At 53.9% G+C, this 16478-nt stretch overlaps 4 protein-coding genes across 4 annotated transcripts; all 4 read left to right on the top strand.

Moving 5' to 3' along the window:
• Positions 1-1586: 1586 nt before the first annotated feature.
• On the top strand, positions 1587-2073 carry MFIFM68171_02642 (Cysteine-rich and transmembrane domain-containing protein A-like; the record flags this gene model as incomplete). The annotated part of the gene is made up of 3 exons (XM_071058064.1): positions 1587-1612; positions 1731-1922; positions 1995-2073. The coding sequence occupies 3 exons, from the start codon at positions 1587-1589 to the stop codon at positions 2071-2073; spliced, it is 297 nt and encodes a 98-aa protein (XP_070914165.1).
• A 3467-nt stretch (positions 2074-5540) lies between these two features.
• On the top strand, positions 5541-6559 carry MFIFM68171_02641 (uncharacterized protein; the record flags this gene model as incomplete). The annotated part of the gene is made up of 2 exons (XM_071058063.1): positions 5541-6154; positions 6229-6559. The coding sequence occupies 2 exons, from the start codon at positions 5541-5543 to the stop codon at positions 6557-6559; spliced, it is 945 nt and encodes a 314-aa protein (XP_070914164.1).
• A 970-nt stretch (positions 6560-7529) lies between these two features.
• MFIFM68171_02640 (TauD/TfdA-like domain-containing protein) lies at positions 7530-9136 on the top strand (the record flags this gene model as incomplete). Its single annotated transcript, XM_071058062.1, has 4 exons — positions 7530-8181; positions 8257-8330; positions 8408-8574; positions 8656-9136. 4 exons carry the CDS (start codon positions 7530-7532, stop codon positions 9134-9136), a joined length of 1374 nt encoding a protein of 457 aa, XP_070914163.1.
• Positions 9137-11062: 1926 nt separating this feature from the next.
• On the top strand, positions 11063-13862 carry MFIFM68171_02639 (Kinesin light chain 4; the record flags this gene model as incomplete). Its single annotated transcript, XM_071058061.1, has 2 exons — positions 11063-11747; positions 11833-13862. The coding sequence occupies 2 exons, from the start codon at positions 11063-11065 to the stop codon at positions 13860-13862; spliced, it is 2715 nt and encodes a 904-aa protein (XP_070914162.1).
• Positions 13863-16478: the final 2616 nt, after the last annotated feature.

Here is a 16478-nt window from a genome sequence, read left to right as displayed (position 1 = left end):
GGTGAATAAAAGCAGCTAAGGTAGGTCTCCCAGTGGTTGCCGGCCTGTGGGCTTGTAATCCATTGCTACAGAAGGAAAAAAATAATAATTAGCAGGTGTGGAAGCGCGTGCTTCTCCCTCGTCAATGTGTGTAAGAGCGAGCTACGAACATAAGAGTGTATAAGATAGCTGTACAGTACCGCTATTAGATCGTACTCTCTTGAGTCTAACTGCGACTCTACTGCCTATCAGTTACCTCATCTCGATCGGCTGCTGCGAACCCTCCCACTTGCCGACGCCTAACCGCTCACAGCGTCCGAGCATCCCCGAGCACCCTAACACCCCGCTCAAGAGGTTTGCATCCATTCCCATGTACGCATTCTTCCGCTCTGGTTTGTGCAATAAACTTCAGCAACGATTTCTTTCGAGAAAGCGGGAGGTTGTAACCGGATGATTCGCTGTAATACAAAACTATCGGGGACGCTAGAGGTTGCTAGAGAAGATGCTGGCGCTAAGCGCGTCCAGTACCTAACATCAAGTATGGAGAGATTTGAGCACTCAGCAAACTTACGGCGCACCTTAACGGAGTGACTCTGGCTTCACTTCGTTGTGTGTTTCCTATGATGCGTAATTGTGAATAGACTTGACGACATCGGATAGCTTCATGAGGTATTGTATTGTACTGTACCATGCAAGAGAGCAAATAACAATGGGTGGCGCAAGTGGTGGCTACTTCTAAACTGGCGATATTTTAGATTGATGGCTGAGTGGGCCGAGAATGGATCACCCTCGTATCAGCAGTTGTGGTTCGTTGGCCTCCCTCCCAAGCTCTTGCTTCCTCTCGCATCCCATGCTCCAAGTGGTGAAACGCGGCAAAACTTACAATACTGCATCACCCGGTAGCATTTGTGACGTATTGATGTGGAGAGGTTGGGACTAACGCGAACTTGCCTTTACCTCCGTGCCATCTGTCGCTCACTCTTCCACCGTGAGGCGACCTCGGATTTGCCCGCGCCTTATCGGCGCCCGCATCGAGGAAACCGGGGAAGCCCCTGGATCGGGCGCCAAGACGCTTCCCGCCAGACCCACCTAACGGAGCTCCGTGGGCTCGGACGCATCGGCTGCGGGCCGAGATGCGGCGCAGTCTGCTGGTTTGAGTCGGTCCAAGTGCACGTGGGACCCTCCAACCAGAGGCACCCTCCAACACAGAACCATCACCGCCGCCACGTGACTGTCACTGAAGCATCTCGGAGGCTTCGGCGTCGGCGGGAAATACTAATGTGGTTGGTCATGTGATCAGGTCTGAGATCAGATTGGATCGGCGGTTTCGGTCTCGCCTGGCAATTGACAGAGTGGGCCCTACACCGATCTGCCGCAGGCGCAGACACCACAGCCAAGGTACGGCCAAGGTACAGCCAAGGTACGGTATCCACCGCTGGCCACGCGTAAAAAGCCACTGAAAATTCCCTGAAGAATAACGGGCGGCCTCCGGCTTCTTCCTCTGTTCTTTCCATCTTTCTATCTTTTCATCTTTCCATCTTTCCACCATTTTCCCAGAACACGATTCTGCTGCTGAGAAGGCGACCGTCACCGTCACAACCCTCATCATGTCACAATATCCACCACAGCAGGGGTGAGTACCTATCTTACCTACCGTACCTTGCTAGCTAGTCAACATCATCAGACCCATCAAATCACGCATGCGAAGCCATCACAACAGGAGCTGACCGCTTTCTTTCCCCCTTGAATAGCGGCTACTATCCCCAGCCCCCGCCCCAGGGCTACGGCCCTCCCCCGCCGGGGGGAGGCTATCCGCCGCCGCAGGGCTATGGCCCTCCCCAGGGCTACCCGCCTCAGGGCTACCCGCCGCCGCAGCAGCCGATGCAGTACCAGGAAGCGCCGCCGCCCAAGGAAGAGAAGAGCCACGGGTGCCTGTACACGTGGTAAGTTCTTTGCTGCTGACCCTGCCCTACCCCCGCGCTTTTCCAGCGGCCCCCTGCTGACAAAGAACGTAGTATCGCGGCCATGTGCTGCTGCTGGCTCTGCGGCGAGACGTGCGAGTGCTGTCTGGAGTGCTTCGACATTTGCTGCTGAGAGACTGCCAGAGATTCGGTTGATCCGGCCGATGGGGTACGCAGAATAAGGGGGGTTGTCTGGTCAGCGGAGAGCGCCGGAGACGGTGGGAGATGTGGCCGGTGTCGATGATAGTCTCGGGCTTTGCGATGCCGGAGAAGATCAATTTAGTTGTCGATTTTGGGCGAGGGGCGTTTCCTCGATATAGTTTGTCTGTTTAATTGTCTGTTTAATACCCAACCTGCGGGTTTAATTTTTTTATTTTTTTTTCCCTCTTGCTCAGCAAAAGATTTGGTCTCTTGACTGACTCTCTTCATTATCTTGCTTCACCATTCCCGTGCGCTTCGCTTCGGGATTGCTGGGAGCACCAAAGGCTTCGCCTAGGGAGGGAGCCCGGCTAGGCGGCTGGGCACTTCGACGTAACTTAGTGAGCATCACGCAATAGCGTACAGGACAATACCGAGGAAGAGGCCAACCATCGAGAAAAGCGCCAGTCCGCGAGATGTCTTGACGGCAATAACGGTAATAACCCATGCCGTTTTAGGGCTGACGGCGACACGTCATTGGTGTAATTATTGGTGGGGACATCGAAGCAGGGGCCCGCAGGGCTATCTGCACTTGTCGCGTTGACCTTTGGCAGACTCATTTTACTGTTATTGTTCGTGTTTGTGTTCTCCACCACTTTGTAATTATATGTGTGTGTACTCCTGGCTCTGCTCGGTTCCAGTCAAGCAACTCGAAAGCACCTAGGATAGTGAAAGCATGAGCTCGTCAAGCCAATGCTGCCACTACCTGTCTCTGACGGTTAGCTCCCGAGCTGTGATCCCAGAGCGGTCAGCCTGAGATGTTTCCGTAGGCGCTTCCACTCACTGTTCGCGAAGGTCTTCGCTAGAATCATTAACTCAGTGTGCTGTAACACAGTCCGGTAACATGGTGGGATCACGTGCGCTTCTGGCTGCGGCTGTGTGCATCTCTAGTACCAATTGACACTTAGGTACCTCAGGTGAGGTCGGCGAAACACTGGGCCAAGCTGTGAGTTGAACCTGAGACCAGGAGGACACCCTCTATCAGAGCGGTCGAACCCGGTCACTCAATGTTGGAGTCGCTGCTGGAGCGATGTTACGGGTCCAGCGCTCCGAAGGGACCGAGTCCGTTTGTTGCAAAAGACAGAGCGTTGCCTTCGTTGGAACATGACGACGCCTGGCGGTTCCGAGTGACTAACGGTCAAGGAAGACAACGCATGCCTCCTTCCTCACTTTAATAGTTCTATCACTTGACGATCTAGGCTCTCCCAAGACAGTAAAGTATAGATTAGGTAAGACAAGTAATTAAGTGTATGAAAGTTGCCACAGCGTATCCGGTACTGCAACCATCACATCCGACGACGGCAATCCCCCCAGCTCCCCGCTCCGCGTAATACAGACTTCAAACCCTGGAAAAGCTGTTACACAATACGCAGCGTGCCGTTGCCTGTCCGCTCATTGGTATTGAGGCACATTGTGTAAGGGGATCTTAGACCAATCTGAGGGCTGCTGCTGTGAATAGGACCTACCGGACCCAACCACGGGCATATTCATTTTTCATCTGCGTGTTGCCGGACGTACCGCGCGGGTTCCCCGCCCGACATCAGCTAATCTTCAGCCAACAGGGGTGGTCGAGGCGACGAACAAGAGGCCAGCGCAGCGAACATTATGCTCCTGGGACGCATGATCTCCGCTACCTCTCTTGCAGGATTGGCCTTCTAGCTCATTGCGGTGTGATCTGTCTGTGTTGCAGCGTCGTGGCTTTGGGTCTTGAGCAAACCAGCAGTTTTCGGCGGCTGGGCTGACATGTTGAAAGGCCCGGTTAGCGCCTAAGCAAAGCCCTGGTGTTGGTTTGTCACTGGTAACTAAGCACCCAAAGGTGGGGCGGATATCCCCCCTGGGCCTCTTGCAGCAAGGGAGTGGGGGCCCTCGGCGCGTCCGGCGGTCCTTCGCGACAAAGAACAGAGCCGAACCCGACCATACCTTACCTTATAGTTTGTCGAGATCCGCCGGTTTGGTAGGCTTGAAGAACATGCCTCTTGCTAACAGAACACCAGAGCCACAGTCACCAACAAGATGGGGCAGTTGTGCTCTTCAAACTTCATACGGGTGATTCCATGTAAGTTCCTCCGCTGTGCCAATCCCGCCCCTGCCTGCGCCTGCATACGAACGGTGATTGTACTGATAAGTAGGCTCAACGCAGCCAAGCGCCGTCGTGAACCACCCTATCAAGCGTCAGTCGGGAAGCAACCTTCACACCAGACCCCGATGCCCGAGATGCAGAGCGTAACTCAACCTGCACCTCACGATGCAAGGGCGCCGCAGGATATCCATGCCCTATTTCATGAAGCCTGGAATAATCCGACGAGAATGACGGACCAGGAGAGAGCAGCGAGATTCAAATGGTCAAGCAAGGACACCTAACCCCCATTTTCCCCAACATCAACGTTGGCGAAAAAAAAGGCATGGTAGACTAACTAGCCCTGACGTGCTAGACGGACCTAGACAAGTCGTCCCGCCGAGCGTTGCGGCCGAGGTGCTTGATGACATGTATTATGGAAAAAGTACGACACCGACCCATTAGCCTCTGCCTCGGCGACCAGAGATACACTTTGCTTGTTATCATAGTCGCTGTTCAGTTCTGGCCTTACGAGGATTTGGACAGGTCCAAACCTATGTTGGTAAAGATATCCGTTAATTCCGGCTGGGTAAACCACTTGTTCGGAGTACAAATCTAAGGTGCCGTGGGCCGTGGGTGTGTGGTAACAGGGAGATGGATATGGACGAATATGATTACAACGGGGTTGGGGTAGGGGAAATCAGTGCCAGTCTCCCTCAGGTTCGACCAGCACCCGACCGGACTCCCGCACTTCCCGCCCGCAAGGTGTCGATGCCACGACGGTACCAAAAGTTACTCTGAACTTCTTAAAACGACCTTTGTGATCACTTACTCATTTCTTTGTTCGTCAGCCCCCCCAGTCGGCACATCCCCGGTCAAACGCATCGTTGACCATCCGCTCCAACTTGCTGTAATCTGCTGCGCTACACGACTGAGCTTGCATTGTTGAAGTTGCACTCATGTGTGCCTTGAGGGAGGTGTCGATCAAGGGTCCTTCAGGCACAAGGATTGATTTAGTTTCGGGTTGGATGGTTGGATAGTTAATTAGGTATACAGTGGTATGCAGGAATGCACCGCGGGTTATGCGGGCGTGAGGCATCAACAGACGGGGTCTTGGGGTTGGTTGGACTGCAGTTCGAGGCCCGCATGATGGCTACCCAACGGTTGCGTAAGGCAATTTCTCTCTCTTTGGGCATTTCGTTGCCCTTGGACGCTTCTAAGCCCAACGAAACATCAGCAAGGTTGATGCCTTTCCTACCCCCATCACCTATCGATGCCCGGAGCACACCAATCTCGGGAGTCATCACTATTACCAAGCCTATCTCAAACTTTTCACCAACCTCGCCATGGACCCGCCGCAGATCGACACACTCACTGTGAGCCAGGAGCAGTGGACTAAGGCGTTTATGGAAGGACCTCACACATCCTTTGGCATGGTGAAAGTTCTCATGAAAGAGTTGCGGTTGGACTTCCCAAAACTTCTTGAGAAACCAGAGGAACTATCCGAAGCTTTTAAAGACAGAAAGCCCTTGATTTACAACATTGAAGATCGGCCATGGGTGAATACCTGGGCCGGGGAGACTGGAAGGTGCACATCGTTCGCCGTCAAAGTCGCAAGGGCGCTGGAAAGGGCACATCCATCTGTGTTTAAGTTCATGTACTTCGATCTCGGCAGGCATCGAGTTGCCCGATGTGCGAGAACGAACATCTTGATCAACTCTGACTCGGACACTGGCGCCAAAATCATGCTCCCCAGCGCACACGACACGGACTGGACGGAGCGCGACCGCCGAGGGAGGTACAAATTTCGCGTCGAAGGATATTCGATATACGAGGGCAAAGAGCCTCTTGAGCCGGGCGTAGAACGGAGGAGCCGCCGAGACCCTGTTAGCCCGGAGGAGGCCATGTCCGTTTGCCTTCAAGAAGTTGCTCAAAACATGGTCTTTATTTGCTGCTTCCGGTGTGTATAATTACCGTCCATTCCCTTCCGTTTCTGGCAATACCGGCAAAGGTTAATGACTCTGTTTCACGCAGATCGCTTGAGGACGGCAAACCAAAATACCTTTCCTTAATCCGATGGAACATTGAGAAGAAACGAATAGAGTTGACACCAAATGTCAACCGCAGGGATCAGATCTATTGCATCACCTTTGACCGCGAACGAGGCAACCAAGCTTCTGAAAAAGAATGTGTCGAGAATCTTGTAGAATTCATCAGGGAGTATGGTACGCCTCATCAGTGGCTTGTGGAAGACGTCTATTACACCAACCAGGCCTTATGGGAAGCGGCGGTTCACAAATGGGGCAAACCTGTATGGAGCGCAGAAGGCCTTGTGTCTCAACTGCTGGGTACCTTACCTACATGAATTCCAGGAGGCGGGTAGAACGAATGAAGTCATCAAGCTAGTTGGATATCTTGTCACTGGCCACTGGCCCCGGTAATCTTACTGTCCAGGACTGGGAGTAGTGGAATGACGACACCGGCTGGGTACTGCCTTGACATAGCAAATACCCTAGGCACTGTTGCCATGATCGTACCTAATTGCATATAACCGTAGCTCATTCAAGATGGCATTGCCAGCGCTGGGCTTAAATCTCAAGGAGTAGCAACATCATGATAGAAAGCTCCTCGCCCCGATTGGTGCTTACTTAGGCACATAAGCCTGAGCAGCATTACGTATCGTCTAACACGGCAAGGGAAATGATCGCCAAGCTGTCGCTAGGGCCTGTACCGTTGCTCAGGTGCTACAGTAGGTACTTAGGAAACTTAGCAAGGCGATTTTGTTCTAAAAACTAGTTTAAAGCCTTCAGATTGGACTGAGGCGAGTGGCAAGAGTTCCACAACATTTGCTAGCCCTGGAATACACGCGAGACTCAGCCATTGGACCCAGTGGTTGGTGAGAGTGTTTTGCACTGCCTACATAGTACACTTCGTGTTGTAACGGGTTTGGATGGGTAAGGCAAGGTAGAGGACCTTTACGCTTTGAAGAGAGATTGGAATGTCCCCGTCGCTTATCTGCGGCCAATGGACCAGTTTGTGTGACAAACCAGTTCAGCTCAACCCCACCAACTCGCCCTCGCTTAGTGGCTGTACCACCTCCTACAGTACGTACGTTGTGCAGTTACGGTTGCCTTGAGCCTTGTGATCGGAGCCGCCGTTGCCCGTGTTTAGTGTGCATCAGGGAATTCCAAACCAGAGCCTCAAAAGTGCAGAAACGTGTCAGCCCTTGACGGGACCGTTGCTGCGCAAGGTATTTAAGGTAGTCTTCCTGCGCTGACGCACTCCAAACCAAGCCTTCAAACGTCGGCCGGTCAATCAGAGCGGCCAAGGTTACCATGGCGCCAGCCACTCATGGTCAGACAGCAATCGACCCGTTGCCGCGGGATCAAGTCTTGATCCCACCCCGTTGCGCTCCGCCAGACCGGGCGGATCAACGACCTGGTTGCTTTCCCGATATCGAGTGGGACCCATCTCTGGCCACGTATCTCGAGCGGGTGGACAGACTCGCCAGTTCGCGCGGAGAAGCCTCGCATCAAACAGTCCCGTGCGGGTTCCCAGCTATCATCCAGTCCCCGCGTGTTTGGCGCGGCTCTGATTTCGACGATGAATCCAAGTATATATACAACTTATCTAGCCACGACGTCGAGGAAATTTGCGCCGCTGCCCGCGCATTTATTATAGGTTCCACAGATCAATCCCCAACTTCACGGACCGGGAGGCTAACATCACTTGCTGGAGCCCAATCTGTACTTGGGTCTTCAAACCCCGATCCAGATCGTGTTGCTCCGGAGACCTTCCCCCTCCCGAATCTGGAGCCCAAACTGAGACGGCTTGCCCATCTCATTCATTTCGGACAGGCGTTTTTCCTCATCCGTGGTCTTGATCCTCAGCGCCTCTCGCCGCTAGAAAGGGTCATAGCCTATGCCGGGATAACTAGCTATGTCGGCGAGGCGAGGGCTAGCCAGGATGCTGGAGGAAGCAAACTCAGTAAGGCGCTCGTCATGTTTGTTCGGCAGCCGCTGCTGCGAGCGGGTTTTAGCACTAACAGCTGTGTTCTTCAAGTCCACATAAAAGACCGAGGGGCCGTGTTCCCGGGCGCAGAAATGCGGCAAGCACCCTATTCTAATGTGGCACAGGCAAGTTCAATTCGTAGGAGAAAAGCGTGTCCATTGCTCAAGGAAAACAGGTCGGCTGACACTGGAAATACCTCAAGCCTTTCCACACCGATGTATGCGATATTCTGGCCATGTATGTCCAGGAAGTCGCTGCTGAAGGCGGCCAGTTCAAAATCGCTTCCTCGGGTCAAATCTACAACCAGATTGCAGCAAACCGTCCAGACGTCATACATACACTGGCGGCGAGCGACTGGGTGTTTGATAGGTAAGTGTGCCTACAGATACTAGTATTTAGTCAGCAAGGTGTCGAAACAAGCCGGTACGGCGCGCTCACACAGCCTCGTAGGTTCTCCGACCCGCCGTCGTGGGATACACGACCTCTCCTCCTTCCGTTCGGGTCTCACGGCCCGTCGTTCTTCTACTCACGACGGCCGTTGACCGGATCGCCCGTTTCGCCCCGTACACCCGGCATCCCTGCCATGACGGAGCGGCAGGCTGAGGCGTTGGACATGGTGCACTTCGCCGCGGTGGAGAATCAGCTCTCAATATCGGCGAAGCGGGGGGACATAATCCTGCTGAACAATCTGGCCGTAATGCACGGTCGCGATGCGTTCGTCGACGGCGCGCCCGATACCGCGCGGCAGAGGCATGTCATGCGCCTGTGGCTCCGAAACGAGCAGCTGGCGTGGCCCAAACCCGATATTGTAAAGCCCATCTTTGATCTCAAGTACTCGAAGGACTCGCCATGGTGTCAGCGGCCTGTGTGGCATATGGAACCTCCGGGCGCCCCCGAGAGAATGCTCGCAAGGCGATTCAACTGTTCGTGACGAACGTAGATGCCAGGCACTTTACCACACGAGAAACGGAAAATAAGGATGAGGGGTGGGGGGGGGGGGGGGGGGATCTGGGTTACCCGGCCGGAATTGATGGCAAAGTTGGCATTAATTAAGTCTGTTCAAACCAGAAGCATTGCCGGTCCCATCTTCTCGGTGCCATGGTACTGTGCTTACCGGCCGTCCGAAACCAAGGGGCTTGATCCTGCAATGTCCGCAAAGGAGCCTCACTTGCTCTTCGGTTGGACTAAGTAGCACAGCCATAATTTAATTTACCCAACGTACCTTGATTGGTAAGCCTGCTGGTCCAATGGCCCAAGGAGTCCTTGCCAGAGCCGCCTATGATGATGTCCTCGGAGCCCAATGGGTGCCCGGCGAATCCGTGGGGCCCGTAATTGAACATTTCTAGGAACATCGCTCAGCAGCCGAACCGTACCGATTCCCCTAACTCTTTGGCTGCAAGTGCCCATGCGACAGGGGGTTATTGTATGCAGGGGCCCTTTGAGACCCTGGAATCCAAGCCTCGAACATGGGGTTAGGACGTTGGGGGCCCGGCGCGTGCGATGCTCTCGGTCTAGATGTTTTACATCACGGCAAGGATAGTACCGTCGAGTATGTGCCCATAATCATGCAACTCTTAACTAAATCTAATGCAGACTCGGCTGACAAAGGGGGCGGTTCTATTTAGCGTGATCGCTATTCATGGATTGAATGGCCATCGGGAAGCGACCTGGTCTACCGGTGGCATTAACTGGTTGCGTGATCTTCTTCCTGTTGATCTTCCTAATGCACGAATACTCAGTTATGGGTACAACTGCCGGACACATGGCTACACCGACTTGCCAAGTCAGACTCTCTATGAACACGCCATCGCTCTGTTACAGGCTCTCTGTGCCTACAGGAAGCGTACCTTGGTAATCCCAAGCTGCCGATCTCGGTCACATAGCAGTTTGCTGAAACAGGTCAGACCACCAGACGGCCCATCATATTTATAGCTCATAGCCTGGGCGGAATTATTACCAAGAGTGTACGTACGTCTTGGTGGACATTAAACGCTGTGATACAGACTGACGGCAAGGAAACAGGCTCTAATCCACTCGAATCTGAGTAAGCGAGGCTCGGAAGAGCACAGCATCAAAATTTGTACTGCTGCGGTGCTATTCTTTGGCACGCCTCATTCCGGGAGCAGTCTGGCATCCCTTGCGACACTCCTACTTCGACTTGGGTCGCCCTTCACACCTACAAACATCGCCCTCGTACGACACTTACGCGAAGGTTCGGACTGGCTGCGCATGCAAATGAGCCAATTCAAGCCCATAAGTACAGGTCTTGAGCTTGCATTCTTTTACGAGACGTATAAGACACCGATATTATGGAATAAAAAGGCACTTGTGAGTCTCCTTCCCCTCTCCCTACCCTCCCTCCCCCCCCCCCGGGCCCCCCCTTCTCATTCCTCCTTCTTTTCTTGGGAACGTTCCACCAACGGGATCGTAATTTGGGTGCATGGGGGGCTACATCATGCATTTTCGTATCCGTCAGACCCCCCACAGATGACTAGGTACCTACCTTACTCATTGTTCTTGCGTTGGTACCTAGGTAGTTCCACAAGATTCTGCCTCAATCCCTGGCAGTGATAACCCTAGCTACCCGATGCATAAAAACCATACAGAGCTCGTTCGCTTCAGAAGTCGATCGGACCCGGATTATCTGGTGGTCTCTGAGTATCTTAAATCTATGATCAACCGGCCGAGCCTCGTAGGTGCAAGCACCCTAGACGTAGTTGAAGCCGCACACCAAGACAGAGCATCAACGGGTTGTACGCCGCCCCTATTTCTTCACTTGTTTTCTATCCTTCTAAAGACATCGAGAGGTTAACCATCCAAGTGATTCACGTTAACAGCGCAACCCCAAGGAAAAGCTATGACCCTCCCGTTTTCGTTGCCGGTCCAGCAAAATTGCAACTTTGTGGGACGGCACAGTCTGCTGAAGAAGCTGCACGAGCACTTGTCGGGAGCCCCTGGATTCGAAACCCCCCCAGGCGGACAGAGCAGAGTGGTTGTGCTCCATGGCCTTGGAGGAGCTGGGAAAACCCAGCTCAGTGCGGCCTACGCCTATTCTCACCGGGACGACTTTGACGCTGTCCTGTGGATTGACGGGGTTGACGAATCCAATACTTTGATATCCTATCAAGTAATCGCGCAGCGGTTTGTAGACGCAGCGCGGCGGACGACGGAGGATAATGACCATGGCCGAAGCTCTTTGGTCTCCAAGCTCTCGGTCGGTGGCCAATCGCTATTATCACCGTCAGGCAAAGTCTCAACCGACAAAGAGGCACTTCCGAAAATTGCACAAGCCGTGATTGAGTTTCTGCAGTCAGACGCCGAGCCCTTTTCCTGGCTGTTGATTCTTGACAACGTCGATAACCTTACCGGCTATCCGCTCTCGAAGTTTATCCCGCAAAGCAAACGGGGCAGGGTCATTATTACCACTCGCCTGACAGCCGTAGCCAGGTTCGGATACCCGCTCGAGGTAGGAGAGATTGAAGAGGAGAGCGCTGTTGAGATCCTCCTGAGCGCTGCTCGCCTCCGCTTGAGGTTCGGTTCAGGTACGAGATCATCTGTAAACAACCGGGGCAGTGCCGCGGCTGAGGTCGAATGATGGCCGCTGCTAATTCAGTGTCCACACTCTAGATGCGGATGATGCTAAAACGTTAGCCGATGCCTTGGGCTTTCTCCCTCTTGCTCTCGAGCAAGCTGGCGTATACATTAACAAGGCGCAGATGCCGCTCCGCGGCTATCTCCAGCTCTTTGAGAAACACCGATCCGAGCTCTTCCACGTCGCGGAAGGGCTAGGAAACGGCAACAACCAGGTGTCCGTGTTTGCCACATGGGAGCTGTCATTTAGGCGACTGGAAAAGGAGGACGCAACTGCCGCCGAGCTCCTGACAGTCCTGGCGTTCTTGCACCGCTCCACCTTCTGGGAAGGCCTTCTCAGCTTTCCTTTTCCGCCGTCAGCTGCCTACAAAAACTCGGAGAGCGATGACGAGTTCTCATGGCTGAGGGATCTGTCTCGAAACGAGCTCAAGCTGACCGACGCAATGGGGAAGATCTTCTCCGTGTCTTTAGCGAAGCGAAACAACGGAGACGGCAATGTCTATATTCACCCCCTTGTGCACGCGTGGGGCCGCGAGAGGCTCGGTCCGGCAGCAAGGCGGCAGAAGCTTATCGAGGCTGTCGTGATTGTTGGGGGCGCGTTAGATAGGGCGTATAACGCAAATCGGGCCACGGACAAGAATGTCCGTGATCTCCTGTCTCGGGCCCTGCCGCATGCCGAGCATTGCATCGGACTCCTGGACCAAGAAGGAGCCAAGGACATGTTTGCCATGATCCTCCTCCATCGATACGCCGCAATGGCCCTATTCTACATAGGCGTCCTCTTCCAAGATAACGCCAGACTCCAAAAAGCCGAGGAAATCTTCGCCGCCATCGTCGCCCAGCAGGATGTCGAGTCCTCGGCCTGCACGCCGCATCTGGTGGCTAATTCCCAACGCCGCCTGGGGCAGGTCCTTACGCTGTTGTCTCGTTACAAGGAAGCAGAGGCCATCCTTGCCGAGTCGGTCGCCTCTCTGACGAGGCTCGTCGGCTCGCGCCACTCGGATACCTTGACCGCCCGGTTCGAGCTCGCATTCGTGCACCACCGGTGTTTCCGGTACCAAGAAGCGGAGCGTCTCCTGCGAGAAGTCATGGAGAACGACGTAGAGGACCCAACAGGCGCCATGGGCCGCCTTGGACGCGAGGCGGCATCGATCCTCGGCATTGTGTACCGCCATCTCGGGCGGCACCAAGATGCGCTCGAGCTCCTGGAGCGGGTTATCGCCCAGGCGTCCGCCGCTGTGGACGACGACGGCGGAGCAACACACCTCGTCACTCTCAAGTACCGCCGTGCGCTGATCCTGCAGGAGCTCGGGCACTGGAACGTCGCGCTTCAGGACTACCTCGATGTCCGCCACGAATTCAAGACGCTCCTCGGGCCGGGCCACCCACTGACGCTCCGCACCACCAACGCGCTGGGCATGCTGTACCGGCTGCTGGGGCGGTACCCCCAGGCGCGTAGCATGCTGGATGTGGCGTGGCAGGGCCAAGAGGCGCTCGGCTTCAGCCAGGAGCGAGAGACGGCGCAGCTGCGCACTCTCTTCAACATGGGTGTGCTCAACCGCGAGGAAGGGCTCTACAATGAGGCCTACGAGTGCCTGGACCGCGCGCTGGCCGCCGAGCGGGGCTTGCACGGCCCGCACGCCCACTCCACGCTGCGGTGCCAGCTCGAGCTCGCGGTCCTGAAGGCGGAGAGGGGAGAGCTCGAGCCCGCCGTGGCGGAGCTCAGGGAGGTGCTCGCAACCCAGCTGGCGCACTACCCCGACGGCCGCTCCGACCAGGCGCACACCAGGACCGCCCTCGCGGAGACGCTCGTCCGTCTCGGCCTGCACGACCAGGCAGCAGACGCGTTAGCGCCCGCGTTGAGCTTTGTGAGGGCCACTCTCCGCCCCGAGAACCCGGTCCGACTGAAAGTCGAGCTGGCGAATGCAGGTTATCTCGCAGCATCCGGCCGCAAACAAGATGTGAAGCCTAACCTCGGAGAACTGGTTAGCCTGCTTGATACGACTTTTGGGCCTCAGCATCCATTTACGGCCCGAGGCAGGGTGCTGTTAGAAGGCTCAGGATAGCAACCTTGCTCAAGAGAGCCCTTTTTCGAGATCAAGGGAGGTAATGGCGTACTGTTCATTGTCTTTATTCGGTGTTAAGGCGCTGTGTGGTGTTGCCCTGCTTGGCCTGTTCTATAATCAACCGGTTCAACGATTCCTATCTGAGTACTAATCGCATGTATGACTCTACATATATGAGGCTGTGAATGAATAAGTTAATTTTGATTCTAACTTGAAGCTCGCATTAATCCCATCATCATATTCAGAGCAAAGGCGGTACAATAAAAAACTACCGCGCCCCCTCGATGTTCCACCCTTCTAACTCCAGGACGAGGGTAGGTTGCCACCAGACCGGCCACCGTGTGTCTAGATGGACATGACATTCGACCTGCCATAGCGGAGCATGACATTCTGAACCAGCCGTTCTGTCTCCGTTGATTCTCGCCGATGGCTTGCTGATATAACACAAATTCATCACGCGAGAGAAGATGTCCGCAGCCGTCGTAACCGCTGCCCTCCATGTTGTACTGTACGAACTACGGTGAAGTGTAACCCCATTCTCATCCCATCCAATACCAGTTACAACCTGGTTTAAATCATACTGCAACGAATGGAACACTGAGATGAAATGAAAACCTCTGCCCATTATTTGATGGATATAGTCCACACGCGCCGGTCAACTAGTTGCGCGATTTTCCTCCCATAATTAGATCTCCCCACTATACAAATCTCTATTTATAGGTGCAATAATCGGCACTGAATCTTCTGGATCAGACCCTTAATGAGCGCGCATCGCTTGATTGCGAGCTCTGTATGCCTACGGGAAGCGTATCTTGGTTATCCCCGCAGACACAATCACCTGGCAGCTTTCTCGCTTGCATACTCTAGGCTGATGCGCTGTGTGGTGTTGCTTTGCTCTCCATGTTCCGCAACCTGCGCAATCCTGTCGGGCCAACCCCATGTGTGATTCTAGTTACGATGGTGTGTCCGGTGAGTTTGCGGCCCGTCTTCTCTTGATTGTTGGAAACTATCATCACCTGCCTAGGACAAGACTCAAGGGTGCTTATCAACTCGAAGCATTGAGCTTGTTATTTTATTGACTGAAGGCGGTCGATATATAATTGGTTATTCTCCTATCAGATGTTAGAGACAATAATACCCCTGAAGTTGAGCCGTCTCGTCCTATTTTTGCATGTCCCGACCAACAGAAGCCACCGACTTTTCATTGCTCCCATTCTCCTAGTCGCCTGGGGTCTTGAGCTTCATGTTGACTTAACCCTATCCAAACCATTTACGTACATATATTGCCAAGGTGGCTGTTCATTCTCTCAAGGTCCCATTCCACCTGGCCTTTCCGGGTCTTGCAAGATCTTGCTTTCAGGAGATCGGAACCCGACATAGATGTTAGCCCCTTGTGGTGACTATAAGAGATTTGGCAGCCGTAATTTGCCTGCTCAATGGCAATCCGGGTTCCAGGTGCCCGGCTCGTCGTCATAAATCGAGACCGGAATCAAAATTTGGAGGCGTCTCTCGTGAAGAGCGCTACTTAATGCCTTAGCGAGGAAGGGGTTAAACCCTGTGTTCTCATTGCAATTTCGAATATGACCGTACAGGACTCGAGGTCGGAGGATTCTTTTATGACTAAGAACACCCGCTAGCTTAGCGTCTTCGGAGATATAGCGCCTTACACGGCAAGCAGCAAGCAATGCTAACGGCATCATTGACGAGTTCGGGCAGGTTTCCTTCGATATTGAGGTAGTTGAGTGCCTTGTCGGCTACAACGACTTTCGCGGCAATGGCGTCGTATTTCAGGGTGACCCATTCGCTGTCGGAATCATCGCAATGGCGGGCAATTGAGGTCATGATGCTGTGCCTTGGATGAGTTGCGGCCGATGGTCCTGTTTTATACGGAATTCTGCCCTTGACTTACCAATATTTCACGCATTTAGCTACCGCCAGTGGCTGCCAGGCCGTAGCCGTCTTGACACAGTCCGCTAACGGTTTGCTACAATGGGAATACAGGAGTCTGGCGCTCTCCGATTATTTCATAACGTCAGACGAACAAGCCGGCCACGACAACTGAGAAGGTGCAGCTGGGAGTTAAGTGAATTGAGCACTGCTGCCCTGAATATTTCCATCTGATATACATCCCCAACTTCACTTTTGCGCTCTCTCCAGGCTAAGCTTCTGATCTTTTAAATTTCCTCCTGGGACCATTTCTTCCCACCTTTCCTTCTCACTCTGCTCCCAAATTCTTCTTTTAAGCAGTCAGATCCAGCAACAACTGTCGAAAACGCGTCGAGCAAAGCATATTTATCGTCTGGGATCGGACGTGACAGATTCGACCCACCTTCTCCGGATCTTCACTCCTGAAAAACGAAACTGCTTCTCCATGAAAACATAAAGTCCAATCCCTTTTTCCCTTCCTTTTTCTCGAAGGTTTCGCTAAGCTGACTCTGAACGTCAGCGACAGACCTGGTTGGAAATGAATAGCGGACGTTGGATTGCCGGTAGGCTCCGGCCTACCCAGCCTCGGGAGGGTGACGAAGAGTATTCCGACCTTGATTTTCCACCCCATACTCTACAATCCCGGGCCGGGCACGGCTTCGGCACGGCATTGGGCGACGGCCTGAATCA

The sequence above is a fragment of the Madurella fahalii genome, assembly GCF_045866475.1.
Source record: "Madurella fahalii IFM 68171 DNA, scaffold_1, whole genome shotgun sequence".
Lineage (NCBI taxonomy): Eukaryota > Fungi > Ascomycota > Sordariomycetes > Sordariales > Madurella > Madurella fahalii.
The sequence above is the reverse complement of the archived record's forward strand: the minus strand, read 5'-3'. Positions and strand labels throughout refer to the sequence as shown.